The sequence below is a fragment of the Stomoxys calcitrans genome, chromosome 3 (genome assembly GCF_963082655.1).
Source record: "Stomoxys calcitrans chromosome 3, idStoCalc2.1, whole genome shotgun sequence".
In the NCBI taxonomy this organism is placed as follows: domain Eukaryota; kingdom Metazoa; phylum Arthropoda; class Insecta; order Diptera; family Muscidae; genus Stomoxys; species Stomoxys calcitrans.
This window is the reverse complement of record NC_081554.1, coordinates 80213110-80238484: the sequence shown is the minus strand read 5'-3', so window position 1 is coordinate 80238484 and position 25375 is coordinate 80213110. Positions and strand designations below refer to the sequence as shown.

Here is a 25375-nt window from a genome sequence, read left to right as displayed (position 1 = left end):
AAAGTCGTGTTATATGGCGCTCAGAAGAAATGTATTTGGAAATAGAGCATGAACTTGGTATTCGCTCTTGGGGTCAAATGCCTGGGTATCCACCACCCCCAAACAGGAATACTTACCGAACATAGCAATATGGGGATGGGCGGGCTCCTAGACTCTAAGCACATGAAATGGACACCAAATCCTTGTTCTACTTCCAAATACCTTTGTTTTTAGCCCAATATTGCCAAGATCGATAAATATGTCCAACTTGTGCGGTGTTTTAGGGTTGGGCGGCCATTCAGACATTTGATCATGAAAACAGATATCAGTTTCGTGCTCTACTTTTAAATGCCTTTCATTTGAGCCCCATATTGTATACCCGGTCTATATGCCAAATTTTAATTCTTTATTCGAATTCCAACCAATAATTTTCATTTGAGTCCCATATTGCCAATATGGGTATTTTGTGGTCCGGCAATATGGGTATTTTGTGGTCTCACCACCGAAGGATGGGGGTATATTCATTTTGTCATTCCGTTTGCAACACTTCGAAATATCCGTTTCCGACCATATAAAGTAAATATATTCCTGATCAGCGAAAAAATCTAAGAAGATCTAGCCGTGTCCGTCCGTCTCTCTGTTAAAATCTCGCTACAGTCTTTAAAAATAGAGATATTAAGCTGAAACTTGGCACACATTCTTTTTTGTCCATAAGCAGGTTAAGTTCGAAGATAAAGGGTGATTTTTTTGAGGTTAGGATTTTCATGCATTAGTATTTGACAGATCACGTGGGATTTCAGACATGGTGTCAAAGAGAAAGATGCTCAGTATGCTTTGACATTTCATCATGAATAGACTTACTAACGAGCAACGCTTGCAAATCATTGAATTTTATTACCAAAATCAGTGTTCGGTTCGAAATGTGTTCGTTCACCGTAACGTTGAGTCCAACAGCATCTTTGAAAAAATACGGTCCAATGATTCCACCAGCGTACAAACCACACCAAACAGTGCATTTTTCGGGATGCATGGGCAGTTCTTGAACGGCTTCTGGTTGCTCTTCACTCCAAATGCGGCAATTTTGCTTATTTACGTAGCCATTCAACCAGAAATGAGCCTCATCGCTGAACAAAATTTGTCAAAATTTGAACACATTTCGAACCGAACACTGATTTTGGTAATAAAATTCAATGATTTGCAAGCGTTGCTCGTTAGTAAGTCTATTCATGATGAAATGTCAAAGCATACTGAGCATCTTTCTCTTTGACACCATGTCTGAAATCCCACGTGATCTGTCAAATACTAATGCATGAAAATCCTAACCTCAAAAAAATCACCCTTTAGGTTATATCGGACTATATCTTGATATAGACCGATTAGCCGATTTGGGTCTTTGGCCCATAAAAGCCACATTTGTTATCCGATTTGGGACAGTGAGTTGTGTTAGGCCAGTCGACATCCTTCTTCAATTCGGCCTAGATCGGTAAAGATTTGGATATAGCTGCCATATAGACCGATCCCTCGATTTAAGGTTTTGGGCCCATAATAGGCGCATTTATTGTCCGATTTCGCCGAAATTTGGGACAGTGCGTTGTGTTTGGCCCTTCAATAGCCCTCATCAATTTGGCCCAAATCGTTTCAGATTTGGATATAGCTGCCATATAGACCGATCTCTCGATTTAAAGTCTTGGCCCCATAAAAGGCACATTTATTGTCCGATTTCGACGAAATTTGGGACAGTGAGTTGCGTTAGGCCCTTCGACAACTTTCTTCAATTTGACCCAGATCGGTCCAAATTTGGATACTGCTGCCATATAGACCGATCTCCCGATTTAAGGTTTTGGGCCCATAAAAGGCGGATTTATTGTCCGATTTCGTCGAAATTTGGGACAGTGCGTTGTGTTTGGCCCTTCGACAGCCCTCTTCAATTTGGCCCAGATCGTTCCAGATTTGGATATAGCTGCCATATAGACCGATCTCTCGATTTAAAATTTTGGCCCCATAAAAGGCACATATATATAGTCCGATTTCGCTGAAATTTGACACAGTGACTTATGTTAGGCTTTTCGACATGCGTGTCGTATATGGTTCAGATCGGTCTATATTTGGATATGGCTACCAAAAAGACCAATATTTTGTTCTACAAAATTGAACAATGACTTGTACTTATTGGATCACGCAATATCCGTGTCAAATTTGGTCCAAATCGGAGCATATTTTGATAAAGCTGATATGGGAGCATATATTATGCATTTTTCACCGGATTATGACGAAAGGTGGTTTACATATATACCCGAGGTGGTGGGTATCCAAAGTTTGGCCCGGCCGAACTTACCGCTTTTTTACTTGTTAATATCAAATTCGTATTCTATTTCAAAATACCTTTCATTTGAGTTACATATTGTCCCGTTCGGTCCACTTCTATTTTGGGGTGTTGCTTTTGGGATAAGGAGGAGGGTCCGACCCCTTTCCGAAATCAAAAAAATATATAACCTCTTACTCCTTCCAAATCAACGTATATAATCTGTTAAAATTTTTGAAAATCAGTTTAGCCACTATTGAGTCTATACTGAACAAACAAATATACAAACCCGCTCCCATATCCCTTTTAATATAAATCCCACATTGTCCTATATGTTCGTTTTGGGTTCTCTTGGGTGCAGGGCGGCTCCCCTTTTTAAAACAAAAAACAACCAATTTCTTTTATAAGCTTGCTTATCAAAGAAAAATGTTTTGTTTAAAAATTACAGTTGGCTGATTTTAGTTGATAAGATTTCGTTTGTTAGTCTGAACATAAAAGTCAGCGTGTGTCGATAAACCTGCGCAGATAATCATAATAGGCACACATTCACCACTGTGAGAAGATTTGTTTGCCCCTGATTATTTTAGTTTTGTGATTCGCATTTGGCCTACCTCATTTAACATTAGAAAATTCACATATATGTAGATATATTCTCGTATTTTTGTATTCAATTCAAACTGTGTATTGTTGTACAAGGTCATGGTCTAGGAATCAAATTATGTCTCCCCAAGGTGAAACCACTTTCGAATGCATAGGAAACAATTAGGGGCAAAGTTAATTTATTTATATGATGTCTTTGTCATTAAAGGGAATTAAGGGATTTGTTTTGTTTTATATAAAAATAAAAAGGAAAGAGAAAATAGAAAATAGAAAAGAGATCTATTATTAGATAAATAGAATAATAAATAAGCAGAGGCAAAAGTTAAGCGGAGCCGACTTTATAATAGCCTACAATCCCAGGTTTAGCTACTACTTTTAGGGAAACACCTAAACAAATCAGATGGAACATACGTATGGAAGGTTTTTTTTGCAAACTGAGATATTCAATGTGAGGACGGACAAACTTGGATTTGCCCGTCCTTGTTTATGTACTAAATCCTAATGAGGAAGACGAAGGAATTCCTGACTTATTATATTTTTTTCGAGCTTACTTTTTAGGTTAGGTTAGGTTGAAAAGAGGGTGCAGATATTAATCCGCCCCATGCCACTATGGACATACACCTAAGCCAGTAATCGGCTAGTTGTGCGCTCTAAAAAGTAAAGTTGTGTGCTCTAAAAAGTAAAGTAACCTCTAAAAAGAAAATTTTAAGTTAGGAATTCCGTGCTACTTACAAAATCCTTAATTGTTTTCAATGCCACGCCCCTAAGTTGGTTCATGTTTGATATTGTGTCTCCACCTAAGTACCGGTACCGGGCAATGACAAAAGAAATGCTCCAACGTCTCATCATCTTCCCCGCATGCCCTACTCATGCTATCACTTGCCGCACCGATTTTACATTAGTGAGCTCGTAGTCCTATGTGTCTCGTTATGATACCAATAGCTATACTGACCTCCTTCTTGCATCCTTTACCATTATCACATACATAAACCAACTTTTCTCACGAGTGCTATTCTAGATAAAGATGAGCACACTGTGACGGACTGAAAAATAGTGCGTCAATCACCGCTTTGGGATTTATTACATAGACCAAGGGCTTTCTAAAAATGCTTTAACCGACACCCAAGTATTGAAGGAAAAAAGATAATGGCCATTTTCGATTGTATTGTCCATATCAGAGAAATTTCACTTTAGAGAAAGATGAGCCCACTGTGGCGGAGTGAAAAATAGTGCGTCAATCACTTCTTGGGGATATATTACATGGACCAAGGGCTTTCCAGAAATGCTTTAACCGACACCCTAAGAATTGATGGAAAAAAGATAATGTCCATTTTCGATTGTATTGGCCATATCAGAGCAGTTTCAGTTTAGAGAAAGATGGGCCCACTATGGCGGACTGAACAATAGTGAGTCAATCACCGCTTGGGGATTTATTACATGGACCTCTTTATGTAGAATAGCACTCGTGAGAAAAGTTGGTTTATGTATGTGATAATGGTAAATATTTATATAATTTTAATATTTTTTAGAAAATTTGAAGCGTTTATGATATATTTTGGTTTTTTTGCGGAATTTGGAGCTAAAATGGTTTTTTTATTATTAAATATTGGCTGTTAATTTTATAACAGAGCTCTGTTAACGTGTTAACATTACGCTGAAAATTGAATTGGCTTGTGTCTCTACTAGTTAAAGTTAACTTTATCTTCCAGACATCTTAACCGATTCTCTCGAAATTTGGCAGAAAGGATTTTCTTATGACTAACGATACTAGTGGTGAATTTCATAGAAATCGGTTCAGATTTTGATATAGTTCCCATATATATGTTCGTCCGATTTGCAATAATACAGCAATAAAATAGTCATTTGTTAACCGATTCTCGCGAAATTTTTCAGGAAGGATTTTCTTATAACCCTGGTGAATTTAATAGAAATCGATTCAGATTAAGATATAGCTCTCATATATATATCGCCCGATTTTCACACCTACACCTACTGCAAGCGCATTTATTGACCAATCTTCCCAAAATGTTGTACATCGCCTTCCTCGACGACTTCCACAATGTCCAAAAAGTTTGATCGAAATCGGTTCAGATTTAGATATAACTCCCATATATATATTCGTCATATTTTGGGTAATTTTTTGTCATTTGTCAACCGTAGTTATTACATTTTGAACATATTTGCTTTGCTCGAAATTTTATTTCAGTAATTTTAATAACCTATCTGAATATATCCGCTGAGGTCCATCAAAATTGGTTCAGAATTAGGTATAGACCCACTTTTTTATTTATATGGTAGGTGTAGGGTATTATAAAGTCGGCACCGCCCGTCTTTTGCCTTTCCTTACTGGTTAGTTTTATTAATCTCTTTTTTTTTCATAGTTCTTCACCTATGTACCATGGTACAATTAAGAGATAGCGTCATTAGCACAACAACAAAAATGTACCCCTTGATTGGCAAATGCCGTGTATACAAATGTCAAAGTGATTTTAGAAATAAACGCTGTTTTACAATTTATTTTCTTTAAATATGCTTTGTTGCTTATGTGCGGAATATCGATCAAATAAAACTTCGTTTAAAGCTCTCAGAAAAACATCACATCTTAACAAGCTTTTGACATTTTGAGTTATGGCAAAATCAAAACAAAAATAAGAAATTGTACTCAGCTGTTCGCGTGACCTCACATTGTAAGTGTATCCTGCTATGTACACTCAACCAAATTTGTCATTCAAAACAGCAAAAAAAAATTGCTTAAATAGCAGTCTTTGTCTGCTGAAAATGGGAAAGCAGACATTATTGCTGTTTCAGCAAACATAGGGCTGCGGTATTAGCAAACATTTCGGTCAGCTAAATCAGCAAGCAAAATATGCTGTTTTAATTACAAAAATCTGCTGAAAAAAAAGTTATGCTATTATTTACGTTTGTCTGCTACTTGTCTTGATTACTTTAGGCATTTTTCTTAGAAGTTTTGTTGGAAGAGGTGTTTTTAATTTGTGGAATTTTACAAAATTAACTACTAATATTTAGCAGACAGTGTATGCTATTTTCAAAATTTTTTCTGTGAGTGTACATTCAAGATCATATGTTTTGTTGGCAGTTACCGTAGGAATAACTATCTAGCCAACGGCTTGCTCAAATTATTTATTAGTTGGTAAACGTGGGTGATAAATTAAAAACTTTACAATTGGGTTTGTGATATACGATTGAGGAAACTTTTTATATTTGAGTTATTGTTAAGTAATATAATTTAATTGCTATAATTATAAAAATTAGCAAATCCCCATTTAGAACTTGGCATAAACAACTGCGAATCTCTGAAAATTATACTTAATTATATGCATAAATAAATAAATAATGTTTGGCACAAAAAGTTTAAATAATTTCATTGAACAACAATGACTTTATATATTTACTATATGAACCGGTGTGCTTCACTTCATCTTAAATTGCTTTTCAAAAATATATAGAGTATTCTTTAAATAATTTGATGTTGTTCCCCAGAGTATCAACTTTTCCCCAAATTTGGATTTTTGTACTCTTCCTAACGACTTTTCATCGACCTACATAAACCTTTTGATATTTTTGAAAATTTCAGTTTAGGGTTTCCACGGACTTCGTTTTAAACTACTGAACTAATATTCAATGTGGGGTGCATATCAAAACGCCGGCATTGCTCCTCGTATCAAGGCCGTAATTTCTACTTTTAATACAAAGTAAGGATTCATTTGAAACTACTCTTGCTTTATTATTAAACTAATATACAATGGAGGCCACCGTAGCGCAGAGGTTAGCATGGTCGCCTGTGACGCTGAACGCCTGGGTTCGAATCCTGGCGAGACCATCAGAAAAAATTTTCATCGGTGGTTTTCCCCTCCTAATGCTGGCAACATTTGTAAGGTACTATGCCATTTAAAACTTCTCTCCAAAGAGAGAGAAGTGCTTGCGCTGCACTCATTGATATGTGAGAAGTTTCCCCCTGTTCCTTAGTGGAATGTTCATGGGCAAAATTTGCATTTGTAATTTACAACATTTTCCAATTAATTCCTTTTGAAAACACTCTTGATTTAATTTTGATTTGATATCTTCCTATCACTTATGCAATTAAATTTTCCACTAATGATTGACGTGTTTTTGTCTAAATATAAATAACCCATTATAATTAATAGACATCTGCAAAAGCGCTTATTTACATGGTTAATTTTCACATATCTACACAATACTGAGTTGAAATGAATGTTTGTTCAATTCCATTATATTTGACATTCTTCTGTTAAAATTCGACGTTGAAAAATATATGAATCTATTTTGCGATATAGAAGCGTGTTTGCTTGCTAACGTCATTGCCAGCAAAATTAAGTGTCTTAAGAATAAAGATCATCGCAATAGAAGAAAATGTCTATAGATGCACAAGAAGAAAAGTCTGGATAAAAACTGATTTTCCATGAGTAACCTATTAATTTAAATGTGAAGGAATAAAAAACGGAAAGTTAACGTAATTGGAAAGATATGAAAATAGAAAAAACTATATTTTTGGTTTGTGTATACCGATGACGTATCCTGTGGGGGGGGACTATCGGGTCCGAGCCCCACCTCCCCCCAAAACTCCTACTTGTTGAATGTTAGAGTGTAAGCGTACTTATTAGTTTTGTAGTTCTAATATATTGTACAACCCCAAAAAAAAATCCTGCCTACGTCCCTGGTGTATACATTTATATCGTATATATTTAAGACCAACTTTTTTAAATTGTTTGTATTCAATCATACTTGCTAAAATTCAATAAAAGCTGTATAAACATACGCACAATTTTTTGCAAGTAACTTGGCAGCTTTTTTGAGTATCTACCACAATTTGGAATATGTACTAAGAAATATTTGCCTCTGCATAAAGGAAGCTTTATTATTAAATAAATATTTTAGGACTAAATAACTACGAGGTTTCGTTTACAGAGACTACACCCAGAGAAATTACTCTGCTGATATCTGTTGATTCAGTTTTAAAAATTTTAAACTTTTGAATGAATCCATAAAAAAATTGTTGAACTTCTTAACAACAATTGAAGCATTGCCTTTATATTAATAAAAAATAAATGAAAATATGAGTGCGTTATAATCTATATAATCTATTCTCTGGTAGGTATGGTCTATAATCTGATATAGTTTCCATATAAAACCATTTCCCTAAACTATTAAAAATAAATTTAAGAAATTTGCTAAAAGAAATCATAGAATAAGAGAATAGCATTTATTCTAAATATACATTTTTATACCCTACACCACTGCTGTGGTACAGGGTATTATAACATAGTGAATTTATTTGTAACACCCAAAAGGAAGAGAGATAGACCCATTGATAAGTATACCGATCGACTCAGAATCACCTGCTGATTCGATTTAGCTATGTCCGTCTGTCTGTCTGTCCGTCCGTCTGTCTGTCCATGTCAAAAATGTGTACAAAGTGCATGTTGCAGTTTTCATCCGATCGTCTTCAAATTTGGTACAGGCATGTTATTCAGTCTAGAGACGAAGCCTATTAAAATTGGAAAAAATCGGTTCAGATTTGGGTATAGCTCCCATATATATGTTTGTCCGATTTTCAATAATAATGCTATAAAATTGTCATTTTCGAACCGATTCTCTCGTAACTTGGAGGAAGGACTTTTTTATGACTTTCGACATTACTTGTGAATTTCATGGAAATCGATCGAGATTTAGATATAGCTCTCATATATAAATATCACCCGATTTTCTCTCCTAGAGCCACTGCAAGCACATTTATTGACCAATCTTCCCAAAACTTTGTGCAACGATTTTCTCGACGACTTCCACAATGTTTTTTTTCGAAACTGGTTCAGATTTAGATATAGATATATATGTTCGTCCGATTTGCAGTAATATTGCAATAAAATGGTCTTTTGTTAACAGATATTTGGCAGGAAGCGTTTTCTCTTGACTCTCGACATTGCTAGTGAAATGGAAATCGGTTCAGATTTAGATACAGCTCTCATAAATATATACCTCGCCCGATTTTTACTTCTAAAATCACAGCTAGCGCATTTATTGACCCATCTTGCCAAAATTTTGCAAAACGCTTTCCTCGGCGGCTGTCCGAGTTGAGAAATATTGCAAGAAAGTGCTCAGTTTTAAATGGATTCTTTCGAAATTTTGCAGGAGGGATTATACGGTTGCCCAAAAAGTAATTGCGGATTTTTTTTCTAAAGCAAGCTAAAAGTAACAGCTGATAACTGACAGAAGAAAGAATGCAATTACAGAGTCACAAGCTGTGAAAATATTTGTCAACGCCGACTATATGAAAAATCCGCAATTACTTTTTGGGCAACCCAATAACTGTCGATATTACTGGTGGATTTCATAGAAATCGGCCCAGATTTAGATATAGCTGTCATATATGAATATCGGCTGATTTTCACCCCAAGAGCTACTGCAAGCGCATTGTCTGACCAATCTTGCCAAAATTTTGCACAACAACGACTATCACATTATCTGAGAAGTTTGCTCGACATCGGTTCAGAATTGGATATAGCTCCTATAATATGTTCGCCAGATTTTGGGTAATTTGGTATAATGTTGTAATTTTTCAACCGTAGTTGTTACAGTTTGACAATATTTGCTCGCCGAGGTCCATCAAAATTGGTTCAGAATTGGATATAGCTCCTATATTGTACTTATAGGGTAGGTGTAGGTTATTATACAATCGGCACCGCCCGACTTTTGCCCTACCTTACTGGTTGGTTATGAAATTTGTTCAAACATCAAACGGAACCGATCTCCCGATTTGACTTCTTGAGCCCCTGGACGACGTTGTTTTTGTCCGATTAGCTGCTAAGTATGGATCAAATCGGTCAAGAACATGATTTCCCGATTTGACTTCTTAAGCCCTTGCAACCCGCGATTTTTATCCGATTTGTTAAAAATATTGCATATAGTGTTCTGTTGTTGTTGTAGCAGTTTCTTGTGTTCTATCTTTCGTCTGCTTGTTTCTGTTGAGCGTCAAAACGCAGGAACTCTGCGACTAAGATGGGGTGCGCCAACAGGGATCTGTGTCTGAGCAGAGTGAGTCTGGCTGGGCAGTTAAACAGGTGACGTGTATCGTGCGGTCCCTGGTTACAATCGGCACATACATCGTGCACGTCGGCATCAAATCTTGTTCTGTAGGAGTTGAGGTGACTGCATCTGCCGGAACGTAATTGAGCCCAGAACTACTCTGGTTTACCGGGGGAGGTCAATATCTTCAGGTGCAATAGGAGGCGGTCGTTCTCCAAGGACTACATTCACCCAGTAGCCATTTACCGCATCCACAATCTCATAGATCTTGCCAAGGAGACTATTGCAGTTTAGTTGCAAAAATGATACACTACAATGATACACTTCTCCACGTTTTGCGCGGCGAATGATAATGCCCCTACTAGGATTACGAGGAAGGGTAGCAGCTCGCCAGACATTTTCATTGCGTCCCCTGATCTCATGAGTGACGTATCCTGACAAGCCGTCATTTCTTCGGGGTTCTTTTCAATCCCTGCATGAACCATAAACGTGCGGAGAAGGCACTCCGGGATGTGCCTCTTCCATGCCGAAAAAGACGTACATGTTCTGTCATGACACTCAACAACTATACTAGGTACGGTCCAAATCGGTCTAGAACATGATATAGCTCCCCTATATACCGATCTTCCAATTTGACTTCTTCTTGAGCCATTACAAGCTGCGATTTTTATCCGATTAGGCTGAAATTTTGCATATAGTATTCTGTTATGACTCTCAACTCAACTGTGCAAAGTATGGTTTAAATCGGTTAATAACCTGATATAGCTCCCATATTTTAGCAGAATCCATGGTGGTGGCTTCCCAAGATTCGGTCCGGCCGAACTTAGCAAGCTTTTGCTTGTTTTATTTTAACCGTTATACTCATACCCACCACCGAAGGATGGGGGTACATTCATTTTGTCATTCCGTTTGCAACACATCGAAATATCCATTTCCGTCCCTATAAAGTATATATATAATTGATCAGCGTAAAAATCTAAGACGATCTAGCCATGTCCGTCCGTCCGTCTGTCTGTTGAAATCACGCTACAGTCTTTAAAAATAGAGCTATTGAACTGAAACTTTGCACAGATTCTTTTTTGTCCATAAGCAGGTTAAGTTCGAAGATGGGCTATATCGGACTATATCTTGATATAGCCCCCATATAAACCGATCCGCCGATTTAAGGTCTTAGGCCCATAAAAGTCACATTTATTATCCAATTTTGCGGAAATTTGGGACAGCGAGTGGTGTAGGGCCCTTCGATAACCTTCCTCAATTTGGCCCAGATCGGTTCCGATTTAGATATAGCTGTCACATAGATCGATCCGCCGATTTAGGGTCTTAGGCCCATAAAAACCATATTTATTATCCGATTTTGCTGAAATTTGGGACAGTGAGTTGTGTTAGGCCAGTCGACATCCTTCTTCAATTTGATCCAGATCGATATCATATAGACCCATCCGCCGATTTAGCGTCTTAGGCCCATAAAAGCCACATTTATTATCCGATTTTGATGAAATTTGGGACAGTGAGTTGTGTTAGACCCTTTGACATCCTTTTTTCAATTTGGCCCAGATGGGTCCAGATTTTTATATAGCTGTTATATAGACCGATCCGCCGATTTAGGATCTTAGGGCCATTAAAGACGCATTTATTGTCGGATTTTGCTGAAATTTGGGACAGTGAGTTGTGTTAGGCCAGTCGACATCCTTTTTTAATTTGGCCCAGATGGATCCAGATTTTGATATTGCTGTCATATAGACCGATCCGCCGATTTAGGGTCTTAGGCCCTTAAATGCCACATTTATTATCGGATTTTGCTGAAATTTGGGACTGTGAATTGTGTTAGGCCTTTCGACATCGTTCTTCAATTTGGCCCAGATGGATCCAGATTTTAATATGGATGTCATATAGACCGATTTAGGGTCTGGGTCCATAAAAGGCGCATTTCTTGTCGAATGTCGCCGAAATTTGCTACAGTGAGTTAAGTTAAGCCCCTCGACATCTTTCGGCAATGTGGCAGATATCGGTCCAGGTTTGGATATAGCTTCCATACACACTGATCTCTCGATTTAAGGTCTTGGGCCCATAAAAGACGCATTTCTTGTCGAATGTCGCCGAAATTCGGGACAGTGAGTTGTGTTAGGCCCTTCAACATTCGTCTTCATTTTTGCTCAGATCCGTCCAGATTTGGATATAGCCGCCATATTAACCGATCTCTCGATTTAACGCGTTGGCCCCATAAAAGGCGCCTTTATTGTCCGATTCCGCCAAAATTTAGGACAGTGAGTTGTGTTAGGCCCTTCAACATTTGTCTTTAATTTGGCCCTGATCGGTCCAGATTTTGATATAGCTGCTATATAGATCGGTCTATATTTAAGGTTTTAGCCCCATAAAAGGAACATTTATAATCTATATGGTTCAGATCGGTCTATATTTGGATATGGCTACCAAAAAGGCCAATATTTTGTTCTACAAAATTTAGCAATGACTTGTACTTATTACACCACTCAATGTCCGAGTCGAATTTGGTCTAAATCGGAACAGCTTTCGGTATAGCTGCTATGGGGGCATAAATTATGCATTTTTCACCGGATGATGATGAAAGGTGGTTTACATATATGCCCGAGGTGGAGGGTATCCAAAGTTCGGCCCGGACGAACTTAACGCCTTTTTAGTTGTTTTTTATTTTAAATATAAATAAGAATTGTTGTGTCTTTCAAACCAACTAATTTTGTGCACTCTCTTTCTCTCGTTTTTAGAACTGCTGGTACAGTTGGTGCTGTTGTAACATGTCCATTGGAAGTTGTTAAAACTCGTCTACAAAGTTCAACAGCTTTTTTAACGCCGCCACGAATAGAGAGCAACTCTGCAACAAATGTATCCTCCGAATTACTGCGACCTGAGCAAAGACGTAAACTCAGTACGACGATATTACGCAACAGGTCCCAACCACAGGTGATTGGGGGTGTTCGTAGGGTAGTACCAATATCTTATTATTTCTTTTTTTACTCCCTCATTGCTATTCATTTCAATTGTTTTTGGTTTTCTACACATTCTGTCGCAAATATCTCAAGCATATGCACATAATTCCTTCAACATAAGACGTGTTTTATATGGCAATGAAAAATGAGAATAACTTGGCATACATCGCTACGTTGTTGTCAACTAAAACACGTTTTGTTTTGATCTCTAACAATGTTTTGAGTTTGTTATCCACAATTCTTTGAAATTATATCACTGTGTATTTTCAGATAATGGCAATTTCTCACTGCGGCATCTCATCCACATCCACCAAAAGCATGAGTATAATACAGTGTCTGAGGTAGGTCATAGTGATCGTTTGATTCAAAATTGGATTTTTTATACAAACGAAACTACAAAAACCAATCACATTGGCAAAAAATGTTATTAAAGTCAAAATTTTAACTAAGTGTCCAGGAAATCGAGTTTTTAGGACGCACTTTTTCTTATTTTTGTTTTGTTTTGTTTCTTTACAGACACATAGTACAAAATGAAGGTCCCCGAGCATTGTTTAAAGGTCTCGGACCGAATCTCGTGGGTGTGGCTCCATCACGTGCCATATACTTTTGCACATATTCTGAAACCAAAAATTTCCTCAATAAACTAGGGTAAGTGGGATCTTTCCTCATACAGAAGACATTCCTTTGCCAACGATTGGTCTAAAACTTGTACAACTTTTTTCTCTATCTACTCCTGCAATACAGATTAGTACAACCAGATTCACCACAAGTTCACATTATGAGTGCAGCTAGCGCCGGTTTTGTTTCCTCTTCCATAACCAATCCTATTTGGTTTGTTAAAACACGTTTGCAATTGGACTATAACTCAAAAGTAAAAATGACTGTCAGGCAATGCATACAACGTGTCTATGCTCAAGGTGGCATTGCTGCCTTTTACAAAGGCATAACGGCCAGTTATTTTGGTATCTGTGAAACTATGATACATTTTGTTATCTACGAGTTCATTAAATCGAAGCTGGTAAGTTGTGATTTTAGCCAAGTAGTGTTCTACATAATATTCTCTGGCTTGTAAAATGTTTCAGATTGAACGGCATAATAAACGTGGGGCTGATACCACAAAGTCATCCAGAGATTTCCTTGAGTTTATGATGGCTGGTGCCATATCAAAGACTGTTGCCTCCTGTATAGCATATCCACATGAAGTGGCGCGAACACGTCTGCGCGAAGAGGGCAATAAATATAACAAATTTTGGCAAACACTTCATACAGTGTGGAAGGAGGAAGGCAGACCGGGTTTATATAGGTAAGTTGAAGTACAATATAAATTGTCTTGTCTAGAGTAGAAGAGATGTTGTATATCACTACTATAATAAATCTAAAAAGTATATCGTATGCATCAAACAGGTGTATAAATTTACAGGGTTGTCCATCTATTGGGTTGCCCAAAAAGTAATTGCGGATTTAGAAAAAAAGTGTAAAAAAAGTATATTTGATTAAAGTTCATTCTAAGTTTTATCAAAAATGCATTTACTTTCTTTTAAAAAATCCGCAATTACTTTTTGGGCAACCCAATAATAGTTATTTGAGCTTTGACATCTTCAAAATATTTCTGATGTCTCAAATATTTATGAGAAGCTTTGCGTTATAAACCGGGTGGGCTAAATGAATAACTGCAATCTCAGCCACAGCTGCCATATGTTTGAAGTGGTGTCCCGTCAATTCAAATTTTGTCCATGAATTTTCCACTAAGGAACAGGGCCAAACTTCTCACATATCAATCAGTACAGTCAAGTTTAAGCTCAATGATAAGGGGCCTCCTTTTTATAGCCGAGTCCGAACGGCGAGCCGCAGTGCGACACCTCTTTGGAGAGAAGTTTTACATGGCATAGTACCTCACAAATGTTGCCAGCATTAGAAGCAGAAACCACCGTTGAAAAAAAAAATTTTTTTTCAGCGTCATGAGCGGACATTTTAACCTCTGCGCTACGGTGCCCTTATAATCTATTTGATGTTGCTTAATCGCATTATTCTCGAACCCTTCCAACTAGATGTGGTCTTCTTTGCATTCATAATTCTATTCCAATCTACTTTCAATGCTCTTGTAACACCTTGTCTTTAATTGATTTATTTATTCTTAGTCAGCCTTCTTCTCGTTCTCACAAACTTCAAATACAGTTTCCTTTTTTCGTTTCCTTATTATAGCTTTATTTTTATTTCCGTTAATTTTACTGCACGCATGAGTCAATGTTGGAAGGAATATAAAGTTAATGGTCGTGTTAGCTTTGATGATCTCCAGGAACAATTCTATAATTTAGATTCAACATCAGTGTTTGATTCTAATGATGTTAATTATCAATTATCTACTTTGAATAGTATTGTTGATTGTCTTCATTCTTCTGTCCCGGTCACTACAACTATGTCAGGTCTTAATGATAATTCATGGATGAATTCTAGTGGTATAATTGAAGTTAGTAATCGCTCTGATACCAAATGGAGATCTTATTGTCGATTCAGAATTAGGGCCAAATCGGTGCACGTGATGTTTTGGTATCACTTCCAACATTTGTGCGAAGTATGGTCCCAATCGGTGCATAACCTGGTATAGGTGCCATATAAACCGATCTTGGATCTTGACTTCTTATGCCGCTAGAGGGCGCAATTCTCATCCGATTTGGCTAAAATTTTGCATAAGGTATTTTGATATGACTTCCTAACTATCGGTACATAACCTGATATAGCTGCCATATAAACCGATTTGGGATCTTGACTTCTTGAGCCTCTACAGAGAGCAATTCTAATCCGATTTAGCACAAATTTTGTACAACGGCTTCTTCCAAGGCCTTCAACAAACGTGTGCAGTATGGTCTGAATTGATCTATAGCTTGATACAGCTCCCATATAAACCGATCTCCCGATTTTGCTTCTTAAGCCCCTACAAGGCGCAATTCTTATCCGAATGGACTGAAATATTACACAATGACTTCTACAATGTTCAGCATTCAATTCATTTATGGTCCGAATCGGACTAATAACTTGATATAGCTCCAATAGCATAATAGTCCTTATTCATTATTCTTTGTTTGCCTAAAAAGAGATACTGAGCAAAGAACTCGACAAATGCGATCCATGGTGGAGGGTATATAAGCTTCCGCCCAGCCGAACTTAGCACGCTCTTACTTGTTCTTTTTACAATATAACCGCTAATGATTTGATTTTAGCTGTCAATTCTGTTAAATCGAATGCAGAGGGTTACGATGGCGTCGCGATTAAATTTAAGACCTATTAGTATCTTACCCGCGATGTCAAAAATTCTTGATAATTTAATGAAAGTACAAATTTTAGAACATATTGAGACTCGTTCGCTATTTCGTCCCAGTCAATTTGCTTTCCGTAGGAATTTGAATACAACATCTGCTGTTCTATCAATTACTGATTCAGTTAGAAAGTGTATTGATAGCCATGAAGATTGCGTATTAGTGTCTTTGGATTTAACTAAAGCATTTGACTCCATTGACTAGGTTTTACTCATTCATAAATTACGCTATAAATTTAATTTCTCTAAAACCGCTTGTTTGATTATTAACTCATATTTATGAGGAAGGTCTCAATATATGTCAATTATGGGGTTGGACTCTAGTGCTGGTAGAGTGACGTCGAGTGTGCCCCTAGGGTGTGTTAAGGGCCCTGTTCTCTTTTTAATATTTTTTAACGTTGTCTTTCACGACCTAGTCGGCTACATTGAGGGTTCTCTCGCTGTCAAGGAACATGCAATGGTAGCATTTCTTGACATTGAAGGTGATTTCAATAATGTAAAACCGACGTCAATCATGAAGAAGTTTCTAGACATCAACTCTACCGTAAGAAAGTTTATTAATAACTTACTTACTAAACGATGCATTACGACAGGCTTGGGATCTGTGGTAGATCCACAAAAGATGGGTCAACAGAGGAACACCTCAAGGACGTGTACGGTCTCCTTTGGAATATAGTCATTAACAATATATTATTGTCTCTGGAAGAAAAGGCGTAAAAGTGGTCGCGTATGCTGATGACGTGGCAATTGCGGTTAGGGGAAAGTTTCCCAGCACTCTAAGAGATATACTTCAGGAAGCTCTACGTGTAACAGCTAAGTGGGATACCGAAAGTGGTCTAGGCGTAAATCTGTGCAAGACAGAAGTAGGAGATACAAGTTGCCTACAGTGGAACCTGTCTCCTTGGGTGGAGAGAATGTTCTCTTTACTGAAAGTGCAAAATACTTGGGTGTTTTGCAGGAAATTGAACTTCAAATCCAACATTTTGAAAAGGGCAAGAAAGGCCACACTTGCCCTATACACCTGCAAAAGAGTAATTGGCAAAAGTTGGGGGTTAAGACCGCATGTCATGCATTGGGTATATACTACAGTTGTCAGACCTATTATGCTATATATTGTTGTGGTCTGGTGGACGGCGCTTCAAAAGTCCACCTACTGCTCTTATATACTTAACCGGTTGCAAAGGATGGCTGGTTTTTTGCATCACTGCCGCACTGAGGACGACACCATCTGATGCACTGAATTTAATGCTACATCTTATGCCTCTAGACATTGTGGCTACCCAAATTGCAGCGACCACTGCCGTGAGGTTAAGGGAGCTTTCTCATTGGTCATGTGGCGGCTACGGAAACTGTGTCATCCTTGATACAATATCCGATGTTCCAGGCAGTGTGAATTACACCCTACCTGAGCGGCTTTTTGATAACAATTACTGTACCACTATTCCTGCTAGAACCGACTGGAACCACGATATCCCTGGTAACAGAAGTTACATAGACTTCTATACTGATGGTTCCAATCTAAACGACCAGAAGGGCTTTAGGGTGTACTCTAAAGATCTAGAACTGGTCATATCGAAAAGGTTAGCCGACCACTGCAGTGTGCATCTACCAGAGATACTTGCATAAATATCTTCTCATGCATAAATATCTTCTCAGACAGCCATTAAATACCTGGAGAACATATTTCTGAACACAAAAACCGCCCTCGACTGTCGCAGATCTCTCAACGAGATGGCTGAACAGTTCAAAATTCACCTGTTTTGGTTGCCGGGCCACAGAGATTTCCAAGGGAATTGTAAAGCGGGTGAGCTTGCGAGACTAGGAACTAACCTACACATTGCAGGGAAACTGGAATCTGTAGGTATGCCTCTAGCGACATGTAAGCTAAGTTTTCAGGACCAGGCCCGAAGGACAACGAATGATAGATGGTCACAAAGAGGGGAATATGAGCATTCCAAAACTATGTGGCTTAATCTAGACTTGAAGAGGTCTACTGCTTTGTTGTCATTGGCTAGAACAGACGTCTCAGTCATTGTGTCCGTCATGACAGGTCACTGTCTAATCGGAAAACTTGCTGACAGACTGAAGGTTGCCAGCAACGTCTATTGCAGAAGCTGTAGGGACATCGAAGAAGAAGAGACTATAAAACACCTTCTGTGTGTGTGTCCCGCACTAGCAGTTAGAAGGAGTTCCACATTAGGTTCTCATTTCTTTGAGAACCTGTCTGATTTAGCAGATATGAACATAATGTAAATTTTCATTTACATTACAACTAGTTATTCACTAGATCTAATTTGTAAACATAGTTATTACTTGCAGTGTATAATAGGCTTTTATAAGCTTCATTTTTATTGATGTATGCAAAATTTAGCAAATTTTGCCCACTTAGGAACAGGGGCATACTTCTCACATATCAATGAGTGCAGCCCGATTCAAGTTTTGAGCTCAATGATAAGGGGCCTCCTTTTTATAGCCGAGTCCGAACGGCGTGCCGCAGTGCGACACCTCATTCGAGAGAAGTTTTACATGGCATAGTACCTCACAAATGTTGCCAGCATTAGGAGGGGAAAACCACCGTTGAAAATTTTTTCTGATGGTCTCGCCAGGATTCGAACCCAGGAGTTCAGCGTCATAGGCGGACATGCTAATCTCAGCGCTACGGTGGCCTCCGATCTATCGCATAACGTTTTATCAGGAGGAGAATAATATAGATTCATGAGGGACTCATGGTCCTGAAAGTCTGGATCTTTAAGGCACAAGCTTTGAAATATTTAGAGAAATTACTTTTCGCAATTCCATGCAGATAATATTCTTTTAAGTTTATCATTAATTTTCTGTTTTTTTTTCTAATTTCAGAGGCTTAGCTACGCAACTTGTGAGACAAATACCAAATACTGCTATTCTGATGGCGACATATGAAGCTGTGGTTTATGTATTAACACGACGTTTTAATAGTAAAAGTAATGAATTTTATGATTTCTAAGAATTATGTTTATGCCATCACCCCCCCCCTTCAACTTCCTTCCGTAACCCCACCCACAAACCAAACCCCCATTTACTCTAGCTAGTTTTATATAGATATATATACAACAAATACAAACAAACATAGTTAACGAAAAACAAAAGCAAGTACGAAATAAAATTATTTTTTTTTTTTTCTTGTCAAGTTCAAACTTTTAAAGTTGAATGTTGGACATGAATAAAGTACGTATGTTCTGTAGAGAAGACTTAAAATAATCGTAAAATACAATGTTACATTTAACTGAAAGAGCGAATGTTTTTCCAAAAAATAAATCGTAAAAAAATATTTTATTTTTAATGCTACTATTTTTTGGCCTAATTTTAGGCTTTTCAAAACCAAAAATTATTAAAAACAAAAAACATGCATATATATATTTACTCACAATATATACTTACACACATTTTGAGAGAGAGAGACGAGCGCTTTGTAGCTTTATTTGAACAAAAACAAAAAAGTTGCTATGCAACTTTAAAATTATACAAAATCGTTTATATAAAAGAAAAACATAAAACAAAAAATACGGTAATTAAAAAATATGTTGCTTTCATGTAACGAATTTTCCAAAAGCAAAAAAAGCCTCAGAACATTTACCAACGAAAGCAGAATAATGCAAAGTTTAGCAAAACATTGATTGGAGCAGCACAAAACGGAAATGCTTTTTAAATATTTAAAAAAAAACAGCAAAAAACGACGCACGAATAGTTTTTAAGCTCAAATCATGGTAAATATATTTATTTGAAACTGTCATAACTGCATACATGCCATTATAATAACCTTTAGAAGTCGGATTTGTTCGAAGCAGTGGGTGCCCATTTTTTGTTTTTATACTAAACAAATCAAATTTGAACATTATGTGATCTATATTCGATCTTTAGTCCTTACTATAATCATTATTATTATTACTATTGTTTTTTATTTTTTTTTTTTGTTTTCTGTTTTACATATTCTTAAAATCCACATACACAACAACTTGTTATATTCAGAAGTACTGTTATAAAATATGATACCATTTAAGTAATAATCTACCACAATGTCCTTATATAGAAATACAATCACATGGTAATATTTATTAAATACAAACCTACCTTATATAAGTTCATTTTTTGTAGTTTATAAAATAAACTACATATGTATATTGTATTTTTAATTTTATTTAAACTCAAGTTTGAGAATCCTCACCTGGAATTAATTTATAGTATATTGTTTTTAGTTGCAAATAAACAACAGTTTATAACTATAAGTGATTCCCTTTGTATTTCTCAATCATACCAAGGTTAACTGGAAAAGAGGGTACAGTTTGTTGTCGTGTCGTGATTGTTTAACCCTCCGATGAGTGAGAAGGTCCCTAGGGAACTTTTTGCCTTTTCAAACTAAAATTACTCCTGCTTCGGCCACTACAACCCACCCTAAAGTTACTCTGTATTCCAAGAGCATTTTGTTCCGCATCTTTTGGAAAAAAATCAAGCCGATCCGATCATTACTTGAGGAGTTATTGAGGTTTTAGTGAGAATAGTACGCGGACGTGTGAATAGGTCCGTATGGACCTTGTACTGAATTTCACTCATAAATGCATATTTTTGGGCATCATTATAATTTTATTATTTCAACACATTATTTACTTGTTCTGAACACAAAGACCTAAACTCAAAGACATTAGAGAAGATGATGATTAGGGAAGAAAGAAACCAGGACCAACAGGAAATAAACACGACCCCTATACAATAATGCGTTCAATCATGACAGAGGAAATAATACACTTAGTGCTACGTGAAACAAATCGTAAAGGCAGGGAGGTTACAGCTCCATGGAATTTGGCTAATCCCACGAAGAAAGAGGAGTGGAAGCCAGTGACAGTGAAAGAGTTTGACGCCTTTTTAGCTATTCTTTTGTATGCTGGACTCACAAGATCAAACCATGAACCAGCTATAGAATTATGGGACGCGACGCGTTGCCCAATATACAAAGCTGCGTTGTCGTACGATCGCTTCATGTGTATAAAGCAATTTATTCGATTTGACAATGGAAACACTCGATAACAGCGACTCATCAACAGCAAAACTGCGGCTATTGACGACATTTGGGAAATGTTGCAACATAACTTGGCAGCAGCTTACACTCCTCATGAAGCACTAATAGTGGGTGAGCAGTTGTTCCCTTACAGAGGCCGCACCCGCTTCACACAATATATTCCGTCAAAACCAGTTATTATCCTGTGAAGGGAATGATATATTCTGGAAAACTGCCAAACCAACAACGGTACTATAAACGCGGATAATTTCTTTTCCACTCTTGACTTGGCGCGTATTTTGTTGATGAAAAAGACCGCATATGTTGGTACAGTGCGCTAAAAAACAAAACATTCATTTCACAGGAGTTCAAGAAGAACCCGAAGCGCACCATCAATAGTACATTATTTGGGTTCAACGAGGGGGATATATCGTTATGCTCATACGTGCCGAAAAAAAAAAAAGTGGTGAACGTGCTCTCCACAATGCACTACACCTGCCTCGATTAGATTACAACGCCAACAAATGCGGCGTTGATACCATGGATCAAATGCTAGGCACTTACAGATGCAAAAGAGCAACAAAACGATGGCCGTTGGCCATGTTTTATAATATGCTGGACGTCGCTGCATTGGCTGCTTATACGATTTACAACGAAATGAAGCCTATAAAAAGGAGTGACAGACGGCTTTCGTTCTTGTTACTGCTAACGAAACAATCGACCACACCAAATATCGAAGAACGTGCCCTGAACAACCATATGACCTCCTATCCAAGGATACGCAATGCGATGGAAGCATTCGATGTCTGGGTAAGAAAACATCTTCAAATTCTAGAATAGAATATATATTTTTATACCCTCCACCATATGATGGGGGTAAACTAATTTCGTCATTCTGTTTGTAACTACTTGAAATATTCGTCTGAGACCCCATAAAGTATATATATTCTTGATCGTCGCGACATTTTCTGTCGGTCTAGCCATGTCCGTCCGTCTGTCCGTCCGTCCATCTGTCTGTCGAAAGCACGCTAACTTCCAAAGAAGTAAAGCTATCCGCTTGAAATTTTGCACAAATACTTCTTATTAGTGTAGGTCGGTTGGTATTGTAAATGGGCCATATCGGTCCATGTTTTGATATAGCTGCCGTATAAACCGATCTTGGGTCTTGACTTCTTGAGCCTCTAGGGAAAAGGCAATTCTTATCCGGTTGGAATGAAATTTCGCACGAAGTGTTTTGTTATGATATCCAATAACTGTGCCAAGTATGGTTCAAATTGGTCGATAACCTGATATAGCTGCCATATAAACCGATCTTGGGTCTTGACTTCTTGAGTCTCTAGAGGGCGCAATTCTTATCCGATTTGAATGAATTTTTGCACGAAGTATTTTGTTATGATATCCAACAACTGTACCAAGTATGGTTCAAATCGGTCCATAACCTGATATAGCTGTCATATAAACCGATCTGGGATCTTGACTTCTTGAGTCTCTAGAGGGCGCAATTCTTATCCGATTGGAATGAAATTTTGTACGACGGATCCTCTCTTGACCATCAACATACGTGTTAATTATGGTCTGAATCGGTCTATAGCCCGATACAGCTCCCATATAAATCGGTCTCTCTCTCTATTTTACTTCTTGAGCCCCCAACGGGCGCAATTCTCATTCGAACTGACTGACATTTTACACAGGTCTCCAACATATAATTTCATTGTGGTCCAAACCGGACCATATCTTTATATCGCTCTAATAGCAGAGCAAATCTTTTATTATGTCCTTTTTTGCCTTAGAAGAGATGCCGAGAAAAGAACTCGACAAATGCGATCCATGGTGGAGGCTATATAAGATTCGGCCCGGCAGAACTTAGCACGCTTTTACTTGTTTCTATCGCTTCAAATTAAAGGCCTGCGCAAGACGACATTAGTGTGCAGCAAAATCTGTTTTTTTTTTATTTTTTTCTTGCTCTGTCTCTCAAATTTCCATGACGAAACAATAGGTCTTTTCGTGTACTTTCCCAGTAAAAATTTGCAGGAGAATAAGAGCCATTTTACTCTCATTAAAAAATTTGCAAGCAAAAGAACGCGAACGTCTTCCAGGGAAAATTTGCAAAAAAGCAACTGATTTTTGTTTTGGGTTTTTTTTATTTGCCGTTTATTCACCCGTCAAACGTCAATTTATTGACCCGAAAGTGAAAAGGTTAGAAGGGGAGCCATTTGTATATCCTTGATCCCCGTGCAGCTGGACAGAAATCACAAATACCGTTCAATCTTATGGCAGCCGGTTGTAGGTACCGCAATGGCCTGATGGAGTCTTCCAGTGTACAACACACTGCTACAACAACAACAACCGTGCATCATCCATGGCGCCAAGTCGCGCAAAGCGCTGGTTCCAAACAGAATCTCTACACTGATGCTGAAGAATCTGGATCTGCCTGGAGTCGATTACCTTACAACTCTCCTCAACCTATCTGAACACTATTATAGTACCCGAAAATTGGAAGATGGGCAGTCTGATCCCACTACTGAAACCTGAAAAGGACACGAGCAAGGGAGTCGTACAGACCGATCTCCCTTCTCTCAGCAGTAGCCAATTCGCATGAGGGACTACTCCTCCCGCTACTCTCGTTGGAAAATTTCCATTCGCCATACATCAGCATGAATTTCGAAGGCCGCATAGCACTACAACTGCTTTACATGCCATCACCGTATACAAAAGTTCACTTGTTGTGCTGACAAAGATACCTTGGACTAACCATCCAATGCTTTTTGGATATTGTGGCTAGATAAATTGCTACGACCACTGATGTGAGGCTAAGGGAGCTTTCTATTTGGTCATGTAGAGGCTACGGATACAGTGTTATCATTGAAAATATATGCATCCGTTCACAATTGGCAGACTAATTTGCACTAATTTTTTTTCAATCTCACTGTGCGTAACTTTTAGCTGTCCGGTCTGGCTGGACTAAATACCATGGCAGCATCTTCCCTCCTTAACAAATTCAAAGGAACGGTGTTGGCTTCATCGTAGCTCTGATGAGGATGATTTCATTAAAACAATTAAGAAACCGATCAATGCTCTTTTCTTGGTGTCTAGAAGGATACAAGGTTTTAATTTTTCAAGATTTTCCAAATAATTCCGCAAATTTTGCACTTACCTTCTAATGTAGAACAACCGACTCACTCATTTGTGAAGTTTTCTGTATCTGAACACTAGTTGCTGCCATGTGTCTTCAATAAAACTTAAAAAATTTATAAAATTTAATAATTACCAATAAACAATATTCATTTTTTTACTTACCTCTGCCTTTTAGATTAATTTTGCCGTTAGCTTTCGTTTTTTTCATGTAACGGCTGCTTTTCATAAAACAGCTGACCTTTACAAAACATCTGTTCAAAGTTGCAAATTTCTGCTGGCAAAAAAGTTCCAGTAAAAATTTGGAGGTTCTCTATTTTCTAACTGTATCTAAACACTAGCTGCTGCCATGAGTCTTCAATAAAACTTAAAAAATTAATAAAACTTAATAATTACCAATAAACAATGTTCATATTTTTTACTTACCTCTGCCTTTTAGATTCATTTTGCCGTTAGCTTTCGTTTTTTTCATGTAACGGCTGCTTTTCATAAAACAGCAGACCTTTACAAAACATCTGTTCAAAGTTGCAAATTTCTGCTGGCAAAAATAAAATGTATTAAGATTTATGCACTCAATTGTATAAATAAATTGGTTTTGCCATTCACAATAGTGGATTTGTACGGGTGGCCACACTTTTACGATAACGGATAATAAAGAGATCTTTCTTTATGACTTTCCTTGGCCCGCACTTTTTGCTGGCTTCCATATTACTGGTATAACTAGGGTGGATATGTATAGATTGAGAATATCCGCTAGGAATTTGACTGCTAATTCACCCATATGCTTAAGTATCAGAATTGATACTCCTTCAGGGAATATAACCTTTGAAGGTTTTCCTCTTCTTGTGAGCTCAGTAACAACTTCTGCTCCGAATTGCTGTGGTTCGGGGCATACTAGGAGCTTTCTGCCCCTTAGAATTTCGCTTTATTTCTTATTGGGCGCTCGACAAACTGTCACCAAAATGACCTGTAAGTGAGGGCTGCCACGGCTA

General features: G+C 37.6%; 1 protein-coding gene across 8 annotated transcripts in view; it reads left to right on the top strand.

Annotated features, from left to right (window-relative positions):
* Positions 1–19347, top strand: part of LOC106093748 (mitochondrial carrier protein Rim2) — a 78637-nt gene extending 59290 nt beyond the window's left edge. For 7 of the 8 annotated variants that reach the window (XM_059364838.1, XM_059364835.1, XM_059364837.1 and 4 more), the window contains 6 exons: positions 12688–12904; positions 13180–13250; positions 13426–13557; positions 13654–13927; positions 13992–14212; positions 19079–19347. In XM_059364838.1, coding sequence (XP_059220821.1) covers positions 12688–12904; positions 13180–13250; positions 13426–13557; positions 13654–13927; positions 13992–14212; positions 19079–19205 — 1042 coding nt within the window. In that variant the 3' untranslated portion in view covers positions 19206–19347. The remainder of the gene's footprint in view (positions 1–12687; positions 12905–13179; positions 13251–13425; positions 13558–13653; positions 13928–13991; positions 14213–19078) is intronic. The other variant, XM_059364839.1, reaches the window with a different exon arrangement.
* Positions 19348–25375: the final 6028 nt, after the last annotated feature.